Source organism: Aulostomus chinensis, chromosome 24 (genome assembly GCF_037954235.1).
Source record: "Aulostomus chinensis isolate RoL2024-O1b breed Wild chromosome 24, RoL_Achi_v1.0, whole genome shotgun sequence".
NCBI classification, from domain to species: domain Eukaryota; kingdom Metazoa; phylum Chordata; class Actinopteri; order Syngnathiformes; family Aulostomidae; genus Aulostomus; species Aulostomus chinensis.
Genome location: NC_141343.1, coordinates 5,592,501 through 5,613,652, shown reverse-complemented (window position 1 = coordinate 5,613,652; position 21,152 = coordinate 5,592,501). Strand labels below are relative to the sequence as shown.

Genomic DNA, 21,152 nt, shown 5'->3' with positions numbered 1-21,152 from the left:
GCTGAAGACTCCAGCGCCAGAATACACAGCTCCGAGTGGATACTAGGAAGTAAAAGCAATATCAAATACTTTTTACTGAAAGAACAGTTGACCTGAATATTTTTACTTTCACCAGAGTACTATTTTGTGTGTATTTCGACTCGTAAATAAGTAAAGGAACTACATACTTCTGCCACCACTAGAAAACCTGCGTATGTCCTCACAAGTGGTGGAAAGAACTCCAATTAGCAGTCATGCTGCGAATGATAAAAGACACAAAAACATCCTGCATTTAACATCAGTGCACCAGGACAGAAGAAAAACGTGACGCAGGAGAAGTCATCAGGAGCAACATGGTCGGGGCAGTGCTGGGATGGTCATCCATATTCATTTGTTCATGTATCAGAAGAAAGAGCAGGTGACGTGTAGAGCGTAGAGTGAAAGAAGACGCTGCTGAGGGGGAACGGGTCTGGTTACAGACGGGAGAAGGTTCTCTTTGTGCAGCCAACAATAGACGGGTCTCCTGTTGTGTCCAGAACCACAAAACAGAGACGGATCATTGAAAAGCAGTGCACTCTTTAGTTAAGCGGTGGTGTAAATTCTGTCCTTGTCCTACTTTTGAGGGTAAATACTCCCATGAATGTGATATTTGAACAATAACCAGCAGGTAAATCAGAAAAATGAAGAGGTGACACTTTCATCTCAACTCCCAAGCGATCAGTACATTCCTCTTGTCATCAGTCATTTGCTGGAGTTTCCAGACCCGTCCACATTTACAGGTCACACACAGTCGCTCACAGAACCCGGACAACTGGTTAGAGTTAACCCTGTCCTAACCTAAACCTGATACCAGCACTGACTCCACATGTCAATGCTTTCAAACCAGTCTGTCCTCACAGACATAGAAAGGCATGACTCAACACAGGTCTCTGTGTTTGTTTCTCCACATTGTTTGTTCTCTTATCGGTGGCAGATAACGGAGTCTGTGTCAACGCCTGATGGAGGGCATCAGCCAGTCAATCATGTATGAGCAGGAGTTTCAAACATGGAACGGCTTGTGAAGGAAAACTTTGAATCGAAGGGTTGATTCATGTTCTCATCGTCTCCTGTCCCTTCCAACATTCTGTGGATCGACATGTTTGTCACCTCCATGTGTGTCTCCAACTGTTCCATCAGAGAGTTGCAGGAACCTTCCGGCTGATGTTCTTGTAATGCTTAGTGTCCCAACCAGACTCCCTGCACTGCAAGGCTCTGATCCGATTCCTGGAGAGACAGAACTCCTGCATCACTCTGTCCCCGTTTAACAAAGCGTGACAGAGGGTTTGTAGGAGTTTTTCCACCTTTGAGAAGAATTCTGGTAAAAGTCCTCATCACGCATCACCAGACGAGAGCACGTCGATGTGCTCGGAATGGTTTAGAACAACCAGACACGATGACTGAACATGTGGCTGCAGTCCCATGAAGGTTCCACATCCCTCCATATCACCTAAAACTTGCTCGGAGCGTTCTTCACCTCACACGCCCATGTTCCCCGTCTGCCTGCCTGTCCTGCGGTGTTCTCGAGAGGCTGTGGTTCGCACCGGTCTAGTTTAGAAGCAGAGAACCCCTCAGACCCGCCGCAGCATGCCAGAGTGTTACATCACCATGGCTGCCGTAGCTAGGCCACACTCAGCCCGCCTGCAAGAATTTAGACGGGCTTCAGTCGCTCCGCCGCGTTCAGTCTGCCGTGGGTCTGCTGGAGGGGAGTCAGTCTTAAGTGGACAACTGACCTTTCACCCCAGGACCTGTAGCGCAGTGTTTAGACTGACTGTTAGTCTGAAAACCTTCTTCCAGCAGGGAAAAGACCTCATGTGGGTGAAAGAGGTCATCATCAGAAACACACTGAGGCAATCACTCAGCTGATAAGACTTCTTCCACCGCCGGCTCCAGCTGCTTCCGCCTTTCTTTGCTTTCTCTTACGTAGAACCTTTAGCAGACGCCGTCCTTCTCATCCACGCTGCCAGCAGACGACAGATAGCTTCTTCCGTGTCACTGTCCGTAAAGGCGCTCTAGCACATCATCCTCCCCAGAGCTCGACGAGGTAAGAATCTTCTCTCCGTCTGTTTGTCCTGAAATACGACAGCTGGACACAACAACATCTTGCACCTGAGTTGGGTGATGCTAACAGCTCCCACCCGCGTCCATTCATTGTGCTAAGCTAACTAGCCTGGGTTCAGGTCTGGAGTCGATGTACAGTGAGAATAGCCTAGAAGTTGATTCAGTTTGACCTTGAGAGTGAAACCATGTACTGAAGTGTTTCAATCACAGGCTGAATAGTCATGTGACTTGGGGACTCCAACTCCTCAGACTGCATTTCATTGCCTTCTACGTGAAGAAAGGGTGAACGTGAGACCTTGACACCAAAACACGTCTTCATGTAAAATATGTTGAAGCTAACACAAAACAGACTCTCCTCCTGGAGGTCTGGTCTCCTTCGTCTGTCTCTGAAGTGGCCGACATGCTGCCCTCTGCTGCCCGTCTGACTTCCTTTCAGAGATAGAATGAGACACACACACACACACACACACACACACACACACACAAATGCTCCCAACATCTCTCTGGCCGCAGTAAACCATCAACGGTCAACAGGGATCCAGACGGTCCATCATGTCAATATTAGTCCGTTGTGCTGTTAAATCCAACCTTTCCACCCGCCGTCAAGGGTGTGTGTGATTGAACGTATAATTGTTTGTGTGTGTGTTTGTGTGTGTGTCTGAGATTGTATGTGATGATGTGACTGTGAGATTTTTGTGAAGGTGGAGAATTAGCTTTATGGCTGAGAGGAGGACACTGGCACAGACATGATCAAAATTGTAGGGGTCATGCAGGTCCTGTTATTTTGAACTCCAAAATCCACAAAATTTATTGAAAAACCAAATACCAAAGAACTTTAAATATGCAACACAATTCACAAGATAAACGTCGCAAATGTAGGAAGTTTGAGTGCCAGCCGGCGTGCTCTTACACGACATGGGCCCCTGCAGCTTCCTTCTCCTCTGGGCTGCAGTAGAAGCCAGCAGGCTCCAGTCCAAATGAGCTCCAAGACTGGTGGAAGGGTACGACAGCACTGGCATCTCTTTGCTTTGGGTCACCAACATCAATACCAGGGGAGCTGGGAATGCTAATGTTGCTAAATGCTACCAGACTGCTGGGAGACATGGTGTTACACAGGGAGTTGAGGACATTGTCTGCACAGTTGTTGCTGCCTGCAGGGTGGTTGGAGGGGGGAAAGGCCAGAGCTGGAGCTGGGGGGGCCATCAGGTTGGGGGAACAGCTGAGAGCCAGACGCTGGCTGAGGAGCTGGTGCTGCAGCTTCCTGTCGGCCCAGTCCTCCTGGGGCTGCCGGTGGATCTTCATGTGAGCGTTGCGAGACTTGATTTTATAGAACATCCTGAGGAAGGAGAGAGAAAAGAGGACCTGAAAACCTAAACCATGTGTTGCTCAGCCTGAAGCCGAGCACAGAGACGCTTCCTCGAACAGGACTGGACTACTCACTTGCCACACAGCTTGCAGGGGAAGAAAGTGGCCAATGGGGGCACAGGAACCACCTTCTCCAGTCCAAACTGGCTGTCCACTGGCTGACAGAGGGGCGTCGCCTATTAAGAAGGGACCAATTGTGAGTTGGGATGATGTGACACCCTTGCTGAGCTGCATTCCAAAGTGGATAAGTGCAGTACAGTAACCTAATTACACAAGAGTACACAAGAGTGCACGTTTGCTCCTACGCCAGCAAAGAGTCGTACTGGATCCGCCAGGGGTCACAACCAAGATCTGCTACGGGAACTTAAGACAGGAAAAAACAGACTGTGACAGTCTTCTTACACTGCTCTGCTGCTCCAGCTCTCTGCCTCGCTTCTCCTCCTCCTTCTGTTTTTTATCTTTGTCCTGCAGCTTCTTGCTCAGATAGTAAAACTCAACACACTGACACACCGTCTTCGTCTTCACCTGCAACATTCACACACTTGTTCATTTACAGCTTCCATGTTGGAGCAGGAATCAGTGCACAAGGCTGGAAAACACTTCCCATCTTCGAATGTACCCCCTTGCAAATATGCGCTGAACATCAGTAAAACTGCAGTGTATGAAGTATCAAAGTACCATTCTGTGTATCAGTGAAAAGTCTTTTCCACAGGTCTCCAGAGCTGCACTAAAGAGACTCTTTTCAGTCTCTGTCCAGGAGTCGCTACCTGAATAGAGAGAGAAACCAGTGATGAGGGGGCGGGGCTAAAGAAACAACAACAACAATGGGCCGGCCTGCCATGCATGGCTTGCTACAGTGACACTCAGCAAGCGCACAACAACTGATGACAGGAGGAGGAGAAGGTGGATCCAGTCATGTGATCGCGCCTGAGTGAAGCGGATCATGACAACTCAAAGCTAGATGGAAGTCCAGTGAAAGGCCAGAGTTCTGAACCTGTTGTACATTCAGGGGGAGGGAGGGAGGGAGAGAGGGAGCCTGGCATGAGAGGAGGGAGGAGAGAGGGAGGACAAAGCTGCCTCTGTGAGTTGGGGAGTGTCTCTGTGTGGGTTCTGGTGGAAGCTCCTCTCTGGCAGAACTACGGTGGCCCTGATGGAACAAACACTTATCAGCACCACTCAAAGCATCGTTGGTTTGAACCCCCAGACTGGCAGGATGAATCTGCCCCTCCCTCACCTCCACCACCACTGAGGGAGTGGCTCTGAGCACGGAGTCGTAGGTCAGGGCGCTCGCAGCAAACATGCAACACATGACTAGTTTGTCTGATGAGTCGCTGCTCATCAGCTGTGATGGAATTTAATGAAATCTCAGTGTGTTTGGTTTATTTTATCATATGACAGTGAATCCTGGCCTCAGGAAACACCTCCGCTGTCTGTTTTGTGTTAGCTTCAACACATTTTACATGAAGACTTGTTTTGGTGTCACGGTCTCAGGTTTGTCACGCAAAACACAGCATGAACATCTTCTACTGATTCTTTAATCTGACAGTTGCTGACACCAACAGGCCTCACTCAAGGTTGGTCTGGTCATTGTAGGACAAACAGAAGGAACTCAGAAACGCTTTAACAATGTATTTACATCAGGGTATGAGAGGGTGAGGCTCAAAGAGAGAGGTGAAGAGGTCAAAGGTTACCGGAGTAGCGGTAGTCTCCTGTGGGCAAGGGCTGAGTGAGCAGCAGTGTCTCCAGAGTGGCCTGCAGAGGGAGACAGACGAGGCATGCAATGATTCTGAAGAGAAGCAACTGGCACCAAGAGAGGGAATGAGGGAGGGGGAGGTAGTGAGGGAGGGAGAGGGAGAGAGAGGTGGTGGAGGGAGTGAGTGAGGGAGAGAGAGGGAGAGGGAGGGAGAGGGAGGGAGGGAGGGAGAGGGAGAGAGAGGTGGTGGAGGGAGTGAGTGAGGGAGAGAGAGGGAGAGGGAGGGAGAGGGAGGGAGGGAGGGAGAGGTAGTGAGGGAGGGAGGGAGGGAGGGAGAGGGAAGGTGGGAGAGGGAGGGAGAGGTAGTGAGGGGGGAGAGGGAGTGAGGGAGGGAGAGGGAGGGAGGGAGAGGTAGTAAGGGAGGTAGGGAGAGGGAGGGAGAGGTAGTGAGGGAGGGAGAGGGAGGTAAGGAGAGGGAGGGAGGGAGGGAGGTAGGGAGAGAGAGGTAGTGAGGGAGGGAGAGGGAAGGAGGGAGAGGTAGGGAGAGGGATGGAGGGAGAGGGAGGGAGGGAGAGGGAAGGAGGGAGAGGTAGGGAGAGGGATGGAGGGAGAGGGAGGGAGGGAGGGAGAGGGAGGTAAGGAGAGGGAGGGAGAGGTAGTGAGGGGGGAGACGGAGTGAGGGAGAGGGAGTGAGGGAGGGAGAGGGAGGGAGGGAGAGGTAGTAAGGGAGGTAGGGAGAGGAAGGGAGAGGTAGTGAGTGAGGGAGAGGGAGGTAAGGAGAGGGAGGGAGAGAGGGAGGGAGGGAGGGAGAGGGAGAGAGAGGTAGTGAGGGAGGGAGAGGGAAGGAGGGAGAGGTAGGGAGAGGGAAGGAGAGGGAGGGAGGGAGGGAGAGGGAGGTAAGGAGAGGGAGGGAGGGAGAGGTAGTGAGGGAGGGAGAGGGAGAGAGAGATAGTGAGGAGGGAGAGGGAGGGAGGGAGGTAGGGAGAGGTAGTGAGGGAGGGAGAGGTAGTGTTTTGAGGGAGAGGGAGAGAGCGGTGGTGAGGGAGGGAGGGAGAGGTAGTGTTTTGAGGGAGAGGGAGAGAGAGGTGGTGAGGGAGGGAGGGAGAGGTAGTGTTTTGAGGGAGAGGGAGAGAGAGGTGGTGAGGGAGGGAGGGAGAGGTAGTGAGGGAGGAAGAGGGAGGGAGAGGTAGTGAGGGAGGGAGAGGGAGGTAAGGAGAGGGAGGGAGGGAGGGTGAGGGAGGGAGAGGTAGTGAGGTAGGATAGGTAGTGAGGGAGGGAGGGAGAGGGAGGGAGAAGTAGTGAGGGAGGGAGAGGGAGGGAGAGGAAGTGAGGGAGGGAGAGGGAAGGAGGGAGGGAGGGAGGGAGAGGGAGGGAGGGAGGGAGTGAGTGAGGGAGAGAGAGGGAGAGGGAGAGAGTGAGGGAGGTAGAGGGAGGGAGGGAGAGGGAGGGAGAGGGAGGGAGTGAGGGACGGAGGGAGAGGGAGGGAGGGAATGAGGGAGGGAGAGGGAGGGGTGCAGAAGGGACCTCAGAGTTCAGGGGGGAGCCAGAATGTTTCAGGCTTGTGTCTTTACCAGGGTGCTGCCCTGGCAGTGATGCAGGCAGTGCAGCGCCAGCTCGGTGTTACTGCCCCCTCCTGGTAGGCAGCTGGAACTACACATCAACAGTAGCTTGTCCACTAGGGTGCGCACACACACACACACACACACACACACACACACACACACACACACACACACACACACACACACAGTTTGAACATTCAAGTGAACTGAAGGCAGTACTTCTGCCCAGGACCAAGGCACCTCCTCTGCTTGTACCTTGCTCCTGTCGGCTGGCGCTCTCTTCCGGCTCCCCCCATGGTTTCCACAGCAACTGTTCCCCGGGTGATTCCTCACCCTCGGACCCCTCCCCCCATACGGAGCAGGGAGGAAGCTCCGCCTGGAAGTCACTGCCCACATTGACCCATCTAGAAACACAGAATCAGATGAAAATCGAATGGATGGAGAGGAAGGAGGAACTTGTTGGTTCAAAGCTTCACTCACGGGGATGCAGCGCCCTCCTCTCCCCCACTCCCAGACTCCTCCCCTGGGGGACAAAGGTGTGAGAGGGAGGCGTAGAGCCCTGTCCCCCTGCGGATTGGTTTCAGGAGGGGGCGGGGAGTGTAGCGGCCCCGCTTCACGCCCTGGCTGGAGCGAAGGATGCTGGGAAAAGGAGTTCCCTTGTAGATGACGGAGGGCTGCCTCTGTGAGTACAGGAGGAACATTTGAGACCGTTGCTGCGTTCCTCCGTGCCTCCGTCAGCAGAAGCAGACTGAGACGCACAGACGTGGTCCAGCAGAACCAGCCAGAGGAAGGTGGTTGGAGGCAGGACGGAAGGAGCCCTGACTCAGGGCTCCACCCCACAGGTGAGGAAGTATTCTGTCAATCCACTTGAAGTACTTCCAAGAGACAACACGTATTTAGATCTGCAAGAACTCGCGGGATTGACCTTTCCTCCATCTTTGACCTCTCGCTCTCCTACCGAGAGTGCATGTGTGTGTAGGAGTGTGTGTGTGTGTGTGTGTAGGAGTGTGTGTGTGTAGGAGTGTGTGTGTGTGTAGGAGTGTGTGTAGGAGTGTGTGTATGTGTGTGTGTGTAGGAGTGTGTGTGTGTAGAGGAGTGTGTGTAGAAGTGTGTGTGTGTTTAGGATTGTGTGTGTGTGTATAGGAGTGTGTATGTGTGTGTGTGTAGGAGTGTGTGTGTATGTGTAGGAGTGTGTGTGTGTGTGCGTAGAAGTATGTGTAGGAGTGTGTGTGTGTGTGTGTAGGAGTGTGTGTAGGAGTGTATGTGTGTGTGCAGGTGTGTGTGGGTGAGTGTGTGTGTGTGTAGGAGTGTGTGTGTGTGTGTGTCGGAGTGTGTGTGTGTGTGTGTGTAGGAGTGTGTGTAGGAGTGTGTGTGTGTGTGTGTGTGTGTAGGAGTGTGTGTGTGTCGGAGCGTGTGTGTGTGTGTGTAGGAGTGTATGTGTGTGTTTAGGAGTGTGTGTGTAGGAGTGTGTGTAGGAGTGTGTGTAGGAGTGTGTGTGTGTGTGTGTAGAAGTGTGTGTGTGTGTAGGAGTGTATGTAGGAGTGTGTGTGTGTGTGTGTGTGTGTGTGCAAGAGTATGTGTGTGTGTGTAGGAATGTGTGTAGGAGTGTGTGTGTTTGTGGGGGGGGGGGGGTGGGTTCTTCCCAACACAAGCAGGCACGGTGCTCCAGGCTTCTTGTGTTGCACCAAACTGAGCATTGGTGTGTTGATGATAATGACAGTCATCCCGACCCCTGACCCCTGACCCCTGACCCCTGACCAACCAGGTCAGCCCTGAATCTGGCAGGACGAGTGGTTTTGTCTGAATGCTCATTTTCTTATTCCAGTCAGCAGCACCAAAGTGCAGGGGCTGTCAGGATGCAGAGACAATTCTAGTTTCATCACCTGAGCTCATAACCTGGTAGAAACGGTACCTTTAGCTGTGGCAGGGTGAGACCAGCTGATCCCCCCCAAACCTTCTGGGTCTCCACATGAGGGTCTGTATTTTCTGCTGCCTCAGCACGTGAACCTGACATACGAGAGGCAAGATTGCAGGTGGGATGGAGGGATGGAGGGATGGCAGGCCTGGCGCCTCTGGATGTTGGCAGGGATGAGGAAGTGGGAAAGGATGTTTCCGGAGACTGAAAGGTGCCATGTGAATCTGGAAAACAAAATCAAAGACAGAAGAACCTTGTGGTTTTGTCACGACCCGGAACCCGATGGTCTTGAGAGTCCGACAGTCAGAGTGAGACATGAAAAACTGAATCAGAAAGATCAGCTTTTTCAGTTCAGACAGGAAAAAATGAGTAAATCTGCTATTAGGATAGAAATTCTAGTGAAAACCGCACACACAAACACACACACACACACACACACACACACACACACACACACAAAGGTTTGGACAGCTATCCTTATTAGGACATTCCACTGACTTCCATTCAAGTGGACAGCAGTGGACAGCGTAGCCCAGCCCTAAGCTCAGTTCAGACCTTGACTCAAACTCTAACCAGGAACTCAGACACTATGTTGGTCCCCATGAGGACGCTGGGTCCTAGCGAGGTTAGCCTGGCCCCTGGCCCTCAACCAAACCACCTCGACTGAATGCCTGGCCCTGACCCCGACTCGTGTGACAGTGAGGGTTGGAGCCTGCCAGGGCTGCTGTGTGCCACCGATTCTGTCCATAATTTTTATGTATAGAAGATGTGAAGTGGAAGATGGAAGGATGGGTGGATGATGGATGATGGATGGATGGATGGGTAGATGGATGATGGATGGATGTTGGATGGATGGATGATGGATGGGTGGATGGATGGATGGATGATGGATGGATGGATGGATGATGGATGGATAATGGATGGATGATGGATGGATGATGGATGGATGATGGATGGGTGGATGGATGGATGGATGATGGATGGATGATGGATGGTGGATGGATGATGGATGGATGATGGATGGTAGATGGATGATGGATGGATGGATGGATGATGGATGGGTGGATGGATGGATGGATGATGGATGGATGATGGATGGTGGATGGATGATGGATGGTAGATGGATGGTAGATGGATGATGGATGGATGATGGATGGATGGATGGATGGTAGATGGATGGCAGATGGATGATGGATGGATGATGGATGGATGGATGGATGGATGGATGGATGATGGATGGATGGATGGATGGATGGATGATGGAGGGATGATGGATGGGTGGATGGATGGATGGATGGATGATGGATGGATGATGGATGGGTGGATGGATGGATGGATGATGGAGGGATGATGGAGGGATGATGGAGGGATGTTGGATGGATGGATGATGGATGGATGATGGATGGATGGATGATGGATGGATGATGGAGGGATGATGGATGGATGATGGATGGATGATGGATGGTAGATGGATGATGGATGGATGGATGGATGGATGGATGGGTAGATGGGTAGATGGATGGATGATGGATGGATGTTGGATGGATGGATGATGGATGGGTGGATGGATGGATGGATGATGGATGGATGGATGGATGGATGATGGATGGATAATGGATGGATGATGGATGGATGATGGATGGATGATGGATGGGTGGATGGATGGATGGATGATGGATGATGGATGGATGATGGATGGTGGATGGATGATGGATGGATGATGGATGGTAGATGGATGATGGATGGATGGATGGATGATGGATGGGTGGATGGATGGATGGATGATGGATGGATGATGGATGGTGGATGGATGATGGATGGTAGATGGATGGTAGATGGATGATGGATGGATGATGGATGGATGGATGGATGGATGGATGATGGATGGATGGATGGATGGATGATGGATGGATGGATGGATGGATGGATGGATGATGGATGGATGGATGGATGGATGGATGGATGATGGATGGATGATGGAGGGATGATGGATGGGTGGATGGATGGATGATGGATGGATGATGGATGGGTGGATGGATGATGGATGGGTGGATGGGTGGATGGATGATGGATGGATGATGGATGGATGATGGAGGGATGATGGAGGGATGATGGATGGATGATGGATGGATGTTGGATGGATGGATGGATGGGTGGATGGATGGATGGATGATGGATGGTAGATGGATGGTAGATGGATGATGGATGGTGGATGGATGGATGATGGATGGTAGATGGATGGTAGATGGATGATGGATGGATGGATGGATGGATGGATGATGGATGGATGGATGGATGGATGGATGATGGATGGTAGATGGATGGTAGATGGATGATGGATGGATGGATGGATGGATGGATGATGGATGGATGGATGGATGGATGGATGGATGATGGATGGATGATGGAGGGATGATGGATGGGTGGATGGATGGATGATGGATGGATGATGGATGGGTGGATGGATGATGGATGGGTGGATGGATGATGGATGGGTGGATGGGTGGATGGATGATGGAGGGATGATGGATGGATGATGGATGGATGTTGGATGGATGGATGATGGATGGGTGGATGGATGGATGGATGGATGATGGATGGATGATGGATGGTAGATGGATGGCAGATGGATGATGGATGGATGATGGATGGATGGATGGATGATGGATGGTAGATGGATGGTAGATGGATGATGGATGGATGGATGGATGGATGATGGATGGATGATGGATGGATGGATGATGGATGGATGATGGAGGGATGATGGATGGGTGGATGGATGGATGGATGATAGATGGATGATGGATGGGTGGATGGATGATGGATGGGTGGTTGGATGATGGATGGATGATGGATGGATGATGGAGGGATGATGGAGGGATGTTGGATGGATGTTGGATGGATGGATGATGGAGGGATGATGGATGGATGATGGAGGGATGATGGATGGATGATGGAGGGATGATGGAGGGATGATGGATGGATGATGGAGGGATGATGGATGGATGATGGAGGGATGATGGAGGGATGATGGATGGATGATGGAGGGATGATGGAGGGATGATGGATGGATGATGGAGGGATGATGGATGGATGATGGAGGGATGATGGAGGGATGATGGAGGGATGATGGATGGATGGATGATGGAGGGATGATGGATGGATGATGGAGGGATGATGGAGGGATGATGGAGGGATGATGGAGGGATGATGGAGGGATGATGGAGGGATGATGGAGGGATAACCCTAACCCTTAGGGTTACGGTTCAGAGACCCTGGGAGGCTGGAGAACTTGAACATAAACCCCTGCCACAGTCCTACCCTGGGGTCCAATCTTTCCTGTAGTTTGAATTCAATTTTAACAGGGATTTTAAAATATCTGAATTTTAAAATAAAACCAGTATTTCTCAGTGTCTGGACGTAGGTCGCTGGATGAGGGAAGCAGAAAGTACTGGGCCAGAGACGAGGAGCGGAGAGGAAGTGGATTCACCCGTTAAAACCTAAAGACCCTTCATGGAAAATTGCGACTGGTGAGTCCACTTCCGTTTGCAAATCCCGTCAGGGTGAGGTTACGATGAGGTCACGAGAAAAGTCATCCTCCCCGCCTCCCAGGGCCTCCACAGGTTTGCTCCGGACACCGGCGCTGCACTCGGAGGACCGAGAGAGATGTGACATGATATATTTTTGTATATTTTTCTTAAAATACTTTTTATTTACTTCACTTATCAAATGCAGTTTATCCCCCTTGAATGTAGGATTTTATGAATTGTATTTATTTATCTTTTTTACATGTTTATGAACTGTGTGACACTTTTTTCAGTGTTTTTATTGCATGATTACTCATTCAGTTTGATCCTAACTGCACAAATGTGGTTATAGATTATTTGATTTCATTCTGCCTTCATTGAGGTGGTGTTCTGATGCATTTTAAATTTGCAGTATGATTTTTCATGAATCCTCTGTACTCTGGGGGCTTCACTACGTTTCTTTTTATTCATATTTATTTAATTGTTAGGGAGGTTAACCTCTTCTAGGTTGCCTTTTTAATAAATCCTATTTCAAAACCGGGCCGTAATATTTTATTTTTCAATAATTAAAAAGGGGAATTCCTGTTTTTAATTTGAAATATTTATTCAATCAGCATTTATTTATTCATTGATTCAATATTGGGTGGTACAGTGATTTTTATTTGGGAAAGGCCACCTTGGATGAAAGTTCAGAGTCCCTGGGAGGCCGGAGAACTGCGTTAAAAATGAATTCCCACTGAGTCGTGACCTTTGACCCAATCTATGCTGTCGTTTCAATTCAATTTTAAATGTCATTTTAATTCAGTTTTCACAAGGCTTTTTAAACTGAATCAGTATTTAAACATCAAGTTCGATGTATAACTCCTGAGAGCCAGTGCCCGTCGGACGACTCCAGTACTGCATCTTCCCTGGTTCTCACCCCTGACCCTGACCCTGACCCTGACCCTAAAACCAAGTTTTGACATTCCAACAGCCCTTCAAGGAAGCGAGGACCGTCTGAAATGTCCTCACTTCCCAAAAAAGTTCCTCCTGTTGATTAAATATATTTTCTAGTCCTCAATATGTAGCAAGAACAAGAAAACTCACACACACACTCACACACACTCACACTCACACACACACACACACTCACACACGCACACTCACACACACTCACACACACACACGCACACACTCGTACAGGTTTGACATCCTATTCATGATAGTGTGACTGTCTCTGACTTGTGAAAAGTGAAAATATCATTTGCGTATGAAGGGAAATTCTGCGAGCACCCCCACAAAAACCCACGGGCCTCACAGTGACGTGGTTCCTGCTGGCTCTGGTCTTCCAGTCTCACTGTCTCACCTCCATGTCCTGGCGCGTACGGGGACGTAGCCGTGACGCCGCAGTAGCCCGCCTCATGGGAGGAACTCAGGTTGGCCTCCATGCTGCCGGGGTCATCTGACGACTGCAGGAAGTCATGTGACTGCAGAGGAAAATTCCACATCGCCCTGGAGGAGTGGACGGATGGCAGAGGCTGGAGATGGGAAGCAAAAAACTTAATTGACTCCGGACCCTGTGAGGCGGAATAGGCTGTCCCCCCGAAGGCCCTGGGAGAGTCCATCTTGGATGGAGAGTGAGAAGTGGAAGGTAAAGGTGTGGGAGGAGGGCTGAGAACTGACGACATGATGTGAGAAGATGTGGGGGGAGACGGGTGAGTGGGTGAGGCGGAGGATGGAGGCAGGTGGGTGTCCGCATCAAAAACACAGCTGCGCCTCGACTGGACAGATCCAAGATTTTCTCCTTTCCCCACCCCGAATTCCCAGATCTGTCCAGCAGAATCCCTGCTGGGAAGCAACGGGAATCCTCTCTTGCGCTGAGAGAGGAACGCTTCAGAGAAGGAGTCCAGTTTCTGAGTGTAAGTTCCACAGTTGATGCTGAGGGGTGAGCTCTCCACCAGGGTCCCTCCCCTCCAACCCTCTCTAACAGGAGAGAACTGGACCCGGGGACCCGGCTCGCCCTTCGCCGACCGCAGCCGATCCTCGCTGGAGTCACTGCAGGACCGGTAACGGTCTCTGCTGCTGGCTGCAGTGCTGTCACAGGAGGGGGTTGGCTGAGTTTGGTGGCTGGCCTCGCTGGCGGCGCCATTCACGGAGGAATAGCTCCTGTAGTTCGCTCTGTCACAGTCCCGGGCATAAAAAACAGCATTTGTGCTGCTGTAACTACCGACTTGGCCATAAATGTCATCGGCAGCGCTTTCCCGACTCTCCCCGTCATCCCAGACTTCCTCTTTTTTGACACATTCATACCACGTGTCAGAAAAATGGCAGTCGAGCTCGATTTCTCCATCAAGGTGGCCTCCATCCAGACAGCGTCCCCTGGTGTTCAGGAAGCCTGTGTTGTTCCCTCTTGTTCCTCCAGAGGAGCTGCCGGATTCCTCCCTTGGATCTTGGTACTGCTGCAGGGAGGATGGGTGACCCACGTCAGGGCTCTGGAGGCTGCGCAGGTGGAGGGATGGGTGATGGTGCTGATGGAGGCTGGCGAAGGAGTGGGTGGATGAGTGGTCCTCCATGATGGCTCGCTAAGTTCAGCTGGAGGAGAAAGACAGAAACAACCTTAGCGAGAATCAGCAAAACAAAACCAAACATTCGCGCCAGTTCTTCTTCCTGGTCAGACATATTGTGAATTTCTGAATTTATGTCCAACTTGGGGAAAAGTAGCGTGCTAAAAAAAAAAAATGGCGCCAACAACCGTTGCATGTACTTCTGTGTCCAGGTGCAGTTGCACTCCAGCCTCTCCAAATACACGCTGCAGCAAAAGCAGCTTCTCTGTTAGCAGGCAGGAGGAAGGATCTCGCTATCAGGCTAAATACTGGGTTTCAAGTCATCATGACATTTTTACAAATGACTTTAACCTGACAACAGTCCTGCTCTCACGTGAGCTCGAGCAGCAGGAGGGCTAGCAAGAAGCAGCAGCACACGGAGCGAGGTTTCCTACCTGAACCGCCTCACTTCCTTCAGGACACAGACAGAGAGATGAAAAAAGGAAATGAAAAGACAGATATCTTCTAAAGAAGCTCGTTGTCAGATCGCTGAGAATTCCTGAGTGCGCCCAAAATCATCCGTGCAAGTCTCCATTTCTAAGAAAGACCAGGAGCTACGATGGCAAACCTGACGGTCTTGTCAAGATGCTACATGTGCATCCTAAACATGCAGCTCGTCTCAATGCTTGACTCCAATAAGACACTCGTTAGCAGTTGTTAGCATCTTCCTGGACGAGCGGCGTCTGCCTGGTGACAGGCAGTTGAGATTAAAATGTCAGCAACTCAGTCAGAAGACTTTTTCAGAAGAACGGACGACAGCTGCTGCAGGAGAGGACAGCAGGCTGAGGGGAAGGGGATTTGCTAGCACGTGACGCTACGTTGTTTAAGATCAGTGCAGTTTCTTCAAGAGTTATTTCATCGACGTGTTTGTTAGCCGCTTAGACGTGAAGCTCAGCTCAGACATGAACATTTCATCTTTGTTCTGAGTTTCTGTGTGGAAACCACATCGTGCTGTCGAGAGGACGCTGAGTGAGTCAGACAGAGAACCGACCAAGGAAACGCAGATGAAGAGACAAATACGCTACATACGTTTTGAGGTCGGTTTTTGATAACAGCCTCCGGTTCTGAATTTCCTTCTCACATAAGTTCATCTTCCGTTCATGTTTTTGGGTTCTGGTTCTTCCCCTGATTCTGCTAATCTTCCTCTCTGCCTTTTTTATTCATTTGATTATTTTGTCCTTTCAGATTTTTTTAGCCTCTCACACGGAACTTCCTATCACTGTCTCACTCTGTCATTTGAGCACACACACACGCACACACACACTGACTTTCACACTCTTGCAGGTGTCTGAGGGGACCGGCACGTAGTGATGTTGCCTCGCTGTCTTTTTGTCGTCGTGGTAACCACATCCTGAGGAAACAACTGGTGACGGATCTCCCTCATTTCAGCTATCTTTATCTCTCTGCCCCCCATCTATCTCACTCTTTCCGTTTTTTGCTTGCCCTCTCTTTCTCTCTCTCTCCCTCTCTCCTATTTTAGTTCTTTCTCACAAGCATCCACCCTTCTTTTGGGTCTTTCTTCTCTCTGTTTGCTGTTCCTTGCTGCTGAGTGGTTGGGAACTTCATAATCTATGCTTGCTGTACATGTACTTTATCAGCGTTTCACAGTATTAACACACATTTAGACTTTGTGTGACCTTTGTAGGGTTTTTGAAGGTGTGATAAAGGTTGTGTGTGTGTTCACTGCATGTTTGTGTGTGTGAGGCACTAACGACGATGTTTACCAGATCAAGGTTCTCTGGCTGAGTCAGCTGACAGGAAGTGCGATAGAATGAAACAAGAAGGAAAACGGCAGCGAGCGGCGAGGCTCAGGGAACCCTCACAACACGCTGCAGCCCCACCTACCCCCCGACACACACACACACACACACACACACACACACACACACACACAGCTATCTTTATTAGGACATTCCATTGACTTTCATTCATGTGAGCACCCGAACCATTATCCTGATCCTGATCCTGAACCTGAACCTGAACCAAACCTCCATTCCAGACACGGGGGACTCGAGTCAAGTGGCTAGACTTGAGTCAGACCTAAGTCATCATCTAAGTCATCGTCTTGGCTTGACTTTGACTTGCTGATCATGACTTGAGACTTGACATGTCGTTGTCTTCTTGGTTAATACGTGAATTACTAATTTTTTCAAACGGGTTGCACGTGGGCTGACCTGGCGCCCTGTCATCTAGCCAGAGGTTGTCGTGGCCGGAGTGGCGTTCTGCTGGATGGGAGGCGCAGCAGGCGCCGCAGTTCCCAGATTATAACATTTGGCTTCAAAGAAAGTTGGACACAAACAAAGACAGAGGAGTTGTTGGCAGCTCTGCAGTGCCAACATTTCAGACGCCTCCAGCACCACGTCGGCTTCATGCAGCATTTCAGGCTGCACCAGGAGAAGTAACGCAAGAACTCGCACGTTGATTCTTTGAACCTGACGTTGGCCAACGTCCCATCTCACTCTCTCTCACACACACACACACACACACACACACACGCACACACACACACACACACGCACACAAGGCCTGATTCCACTGTTTTATGTCACGTTCACGATTTAATGCAATGTTTTTTGCCACATATTGAAATATTTGTTGCCAATAAAAGTTCAGCACTCAGACGTTTGTCTTCCAGCTTATTTAAAGTAACTTGACCAAAGCTATGACTTGACTCCACACTCACGAAAATGACTCGAGACTTGAGGGTTAAGACTTGGGACTTGCACACATGTGACTTACTCCCATCTCTGCTCCATTCCACCTTTCACTCCACCTTTAACCGGAGAAACGAGGTGGTGCTGCATCAGGTCCTCCTCAGTCCCCATGAGGACTAGAGGTCCTGATGAGATCGGTGTTTCTACCAGGAAACATCTCCAATAGACACACACACACACACACACACACACACACCTGCTCCATCAGCCCAGCTCCGTGTCCACATCTGACGTGTGGCACTGCGTACATGCAGTGCTGGAAGGGAGGCGTGTCTGAAATGTTTGCAGTGTCTTGTAATCCCAGGTAGGATGAAGCAAACATTTAGCAGGACGAACGTAACCACTGAACCAGGAGGACGTTCCTGCACGCCATCAGCCGCGGCGTTGAAGGCTCAGCCACTTCCACCTGCAGTGATTAGGATTTTTGAGCCTGCAGAAGAACTCCTCTTTTCTCAGGTTCCATGTTGCTGATCTTTCCTTCCACACGTGAGACAGTGCAGGTGAGGATGTTCATGCTGAGGTCACTGCTACGGCGCCATGGCTCCTCGTAGCAGGGAACCTGAGTATGAACATGCACGATAATCAGCACTCATCCTCACCTGCACGACTTCCACCTGACCTCGTTTTCACTGATAGATTCATGATATGATTAAATCTGATAAATAAAATTATAGAAGTCAGCTCAGCTTGAAGGGAAATTTTACATGAGACACTTCTCACACACACACACACACACACACACACACACACACACACACACACACACACACACACACACACTCACTCAGGGCTCCGGCTACAATAACATTTTCAGGCATGAATATAAAACCATGATCGCTGCTGATGCTGGACTCTAAAGTTCTGTGGGTCAGAACCAAGAGTTCGTGACACTGAAGCAAAGTGGCCGCCGTCACAGAGACCTGAGTCATCATTCTTATTATAATCCAATTATACGATAATTACAATAACATGATAATCTCACTCATTGGGGAAACATTTAAAAAATGTATTTATGCATTTTATCGATGCCTTTAATTTGAATTCATTTTTATTTCATGTAAAAAAAAAAACAACAACCGGACATTAAAACCACTTTTCATGATGCGATGAACAAAAGGAAGAATTTACTGTAAATTGTAAAAGGTTTTAGGTTTTTTTTTGTTTGTTTTTTTCAAACTTTCTTGGTTCGATCAAAAATGAAAACTCAAGTCATGACTGTGAATCTCGAGCGTGGGCTGTGTTTGGGTGCCAGAAACTGAGAAATCAGCCGAATGTGAGCGGATGGAAGAAGATCTAACGAGGGAGTCGCTTCTTTACTTTTAACCCAAAAACCTGTGGAGGAGGCGACCGAACGGAGCCAATAAAAGAGAAGAACCTTCTGGACTTCTTTGTCGCGAGGATTTCTCCTCTGAACGACGGCGTCTGCCTTCTGCTCCTGCATGTGTCTTCCTGAGAAGAGGCGCGACGGTGGAAGACTGAATAACTGAATGGAAGAGACAGAAATTGAACCGCAAAAAATAACAATGTGAAACACGCGACACCAAAAACGTGAATCAGGACTGGAAGAGTCGGGAGGGGGACGATGACCCTGACGGCGTGTTCGTGGAGCGGAGCCGTGCCTCCACCGTCCATGATGACTCTCTCAGAGCTCCAATGAGCTTCACGTGATTATTTAGACTCCACCGTTTCAAAGCAAACATGAGCATGAAATGACTCCTCAAATGAGTCGAACTTTCCTTGAAGGAGTTTTTGCAAACATTTGCAGATAAAATGCAAATGACTCAGAAATATCATATTTTTACTTGGAAGACAGTGGAACAATGGGGGAGAGGAAGTCTGTCAGTTATGAAATGGGCTTCATCTCGGTTCGTGTTGATGTCTGCTCAAGTTCACGCGTGTAATTCCTGCGTGAACTGCATGTTTGACGTAGCACGCTTGTCCTCTCTTCCTCAGACCGACCAAGAACTGGTCAGCTGCGTCATGTCCAGGGTCCACAGCGGTGATGCTGCTCTGACTCGATAACACGCCGGCACTGATGTCAGACCCGCCGACCCACACCCTGCACCCTGGCCTCACACCCCAGCACCCCAACACGCTGGGATTCGTCCACAGCAAAGAACCATTTTATTAAGAATGAACTGACAACAGTCGTCCATTATGATCAGAATGAGCTTCTTTAACCTCTCACGCTCACAGGTGTTGAGGGTGAAGGACGTCTGGTAGGTGAGGTCGGCGTCCCTGGCAGCGCTCGGTATTTCAGAGCAGCTCCCTGAAGGCCGTGTTTCTCCTCTCGCCCTTTTTGAACGAATGAAGCTTTGACGCGGGGTTTGGTGTGAAGACATGGAAATGGAAAATCTCCACTTCATTCTTTCATTTTCACGCACCTCATGTAGATTATGATGTCTTAAATGAAATTTCTCTCATGTGTATTCATCCATCTGCAGTATTAAGACGATAAAATTTAGTTTGAGCTCTTGATTATGAACAGAAAAACCTGAAGTTAAATCTGTGAGAAAATGGGAATGTGAAGAAATATGGAAATTGAAAAACTCTTTTCTAACTTTGTCAAAGAATGCATTTTTCGAGCGTCGCTCTCACTTCAAATTCATCCTCCCAGCAGCAGCGTGCAGATCACGGGTGGAGCGAATGTGCTGACTTAGACTCAGACCCCAGTGAGCAGCAGCTCTTCATCCCATCCACCATCCTCATCCTTATCTCAGAACACAACAAAGACCACAACACAGCAGAGGCAAGTACAACAACAACGTGGACTAACCTGGACGTTCACAATTTAGGGCGAGGGTCACCCTGCATGAGGGAGGGCTCATCGACAGGAAAACAAAACTTTGAAAAATAAATAAAAACAGAAAACACAAGAAAAGAGTCACAAACCTGCAGCCAGTGAGGTGAAGCTGAATCACCGCTGACAGACACTCCAACAGAGTTGTCAGCTCACCCCGCAAGCCACAAGTCACCAGAAAGGAGATGAAAAAAACCTTCAAGGCAGGTCCACAGCTGTTGAAAACAATAACGAGACTAGAGAGAGACCTGCAGCAGCTACAGGTGAACGTAGGAGACTAGAGAGAGACCTGCAGCAGCTACAGGTGAACGTAGGAGACTAGAGAGAGACCTGCAGCAGCTACAGGTGAACGTAGGAGACTAGAGAGAGACCTGCAGCAGCTACAGGTGAACGTAGGAGACTAGAGAGAGACCTGCAGCAGCTACAGGTGAACGTAGGAGACTAGAGAGAGACCTGCAGCAGCTACAGGTGAACGTAGGAGACTAGAGAGAGACCTGCAGCAGCTACAGGTGAACGTAGGAGACAAGAGAGAGACCTGCAGCAACTACAGGTGAACGTAGGAGACTAGAGAGAGACCTGCAGCAGCTACAGGTGAACGTAGGAGACTAGAGAGAGACCTGCAGCAGCTTCAGGTGAACGTAGGAGACTAGAGAGAGACCTGCAGCAGCTACAGGTGAACGTAGGAGACAAGAGCGAGACCTGCAGCAACTACAGGTGAACGTAGGAGACTAGAGAGAGACCTGCAGCAGCTACAGGTGAACGTAGGAGACTAGAGAGAGACCTGCAGCAGCTACAGGTGAACGTAGGAGACAAGAGAGAGACCTGCAGCAGCTACAGGTGAACGTAGGAGACTAGAGAGAGACCTGCAGCAACTACAGGTGAACGTAGGAGACTAGAGAGAGACCTGCAGCAGCTACA

The 21,152-nt window shown here is 49.8% G+C and overlaps 1 protein-coding gene across 1 annotated transcript in view; it reads right to left on the bottom strand.

Moving 5' to 3' along the window:
- Nucleotides 1-2,982: 2,982 nt before the first annotated feature.
- The window catches only part of LOC147238478 (uncharacterized), a 20,129-nt gene continuing 1,959 nt past the window's right edge, over nucleotides 2,983-21,152 (bottom strand). The window contains exons 2-11 of the mRNA XM_086198242.1: nucleotides 13,484-14,709; nucleotides 8,609-8,835; nucleotides 7,177-7,376; nucleotides 6,952-7,100; nucleotides 6,706-6,809; nucleotides 5,133-5,193; nucleotides 4,120-4,208; nucleotides 3,844-3,966; nucleotides 3,517-3,617; nucleotides 2,983-3,412 (exon numbers count right to left, since the gene is read on the bottom strand). Coding sequence (XP_086054368.1) covers nucleotides 2,983-3,412; nucleotides 3,517-3,617; nucleotides 3,844-3,966; nucleotides 4,120-4,208; nucleotides 5,133-5,193; nucleotides 6,706-6,809; nucleotides 6,952-7,100; nucleotides 7,177-7,376; nucleotides 8,609-8,835; nucleotides 13,484-14,690 — 2,691 coding nt within the window. The 5' untranslated portion in view covers nucleotides 14,691-14,709. The remainder of the gene's footprint in view (nucleotides 3,413-3,516; nucleotides 3,618-3,843; nucleotides 3,967-4,119; nucleotides 4,209-5,132; nucleotides 5,194-6,705; nucleotides 6,810-6,951; nucleotides 7,101-7,176; nucleotides 7,377-8,608; nucleotides 8,836-13,483; nucleotides 14,710-21,152) is intronic.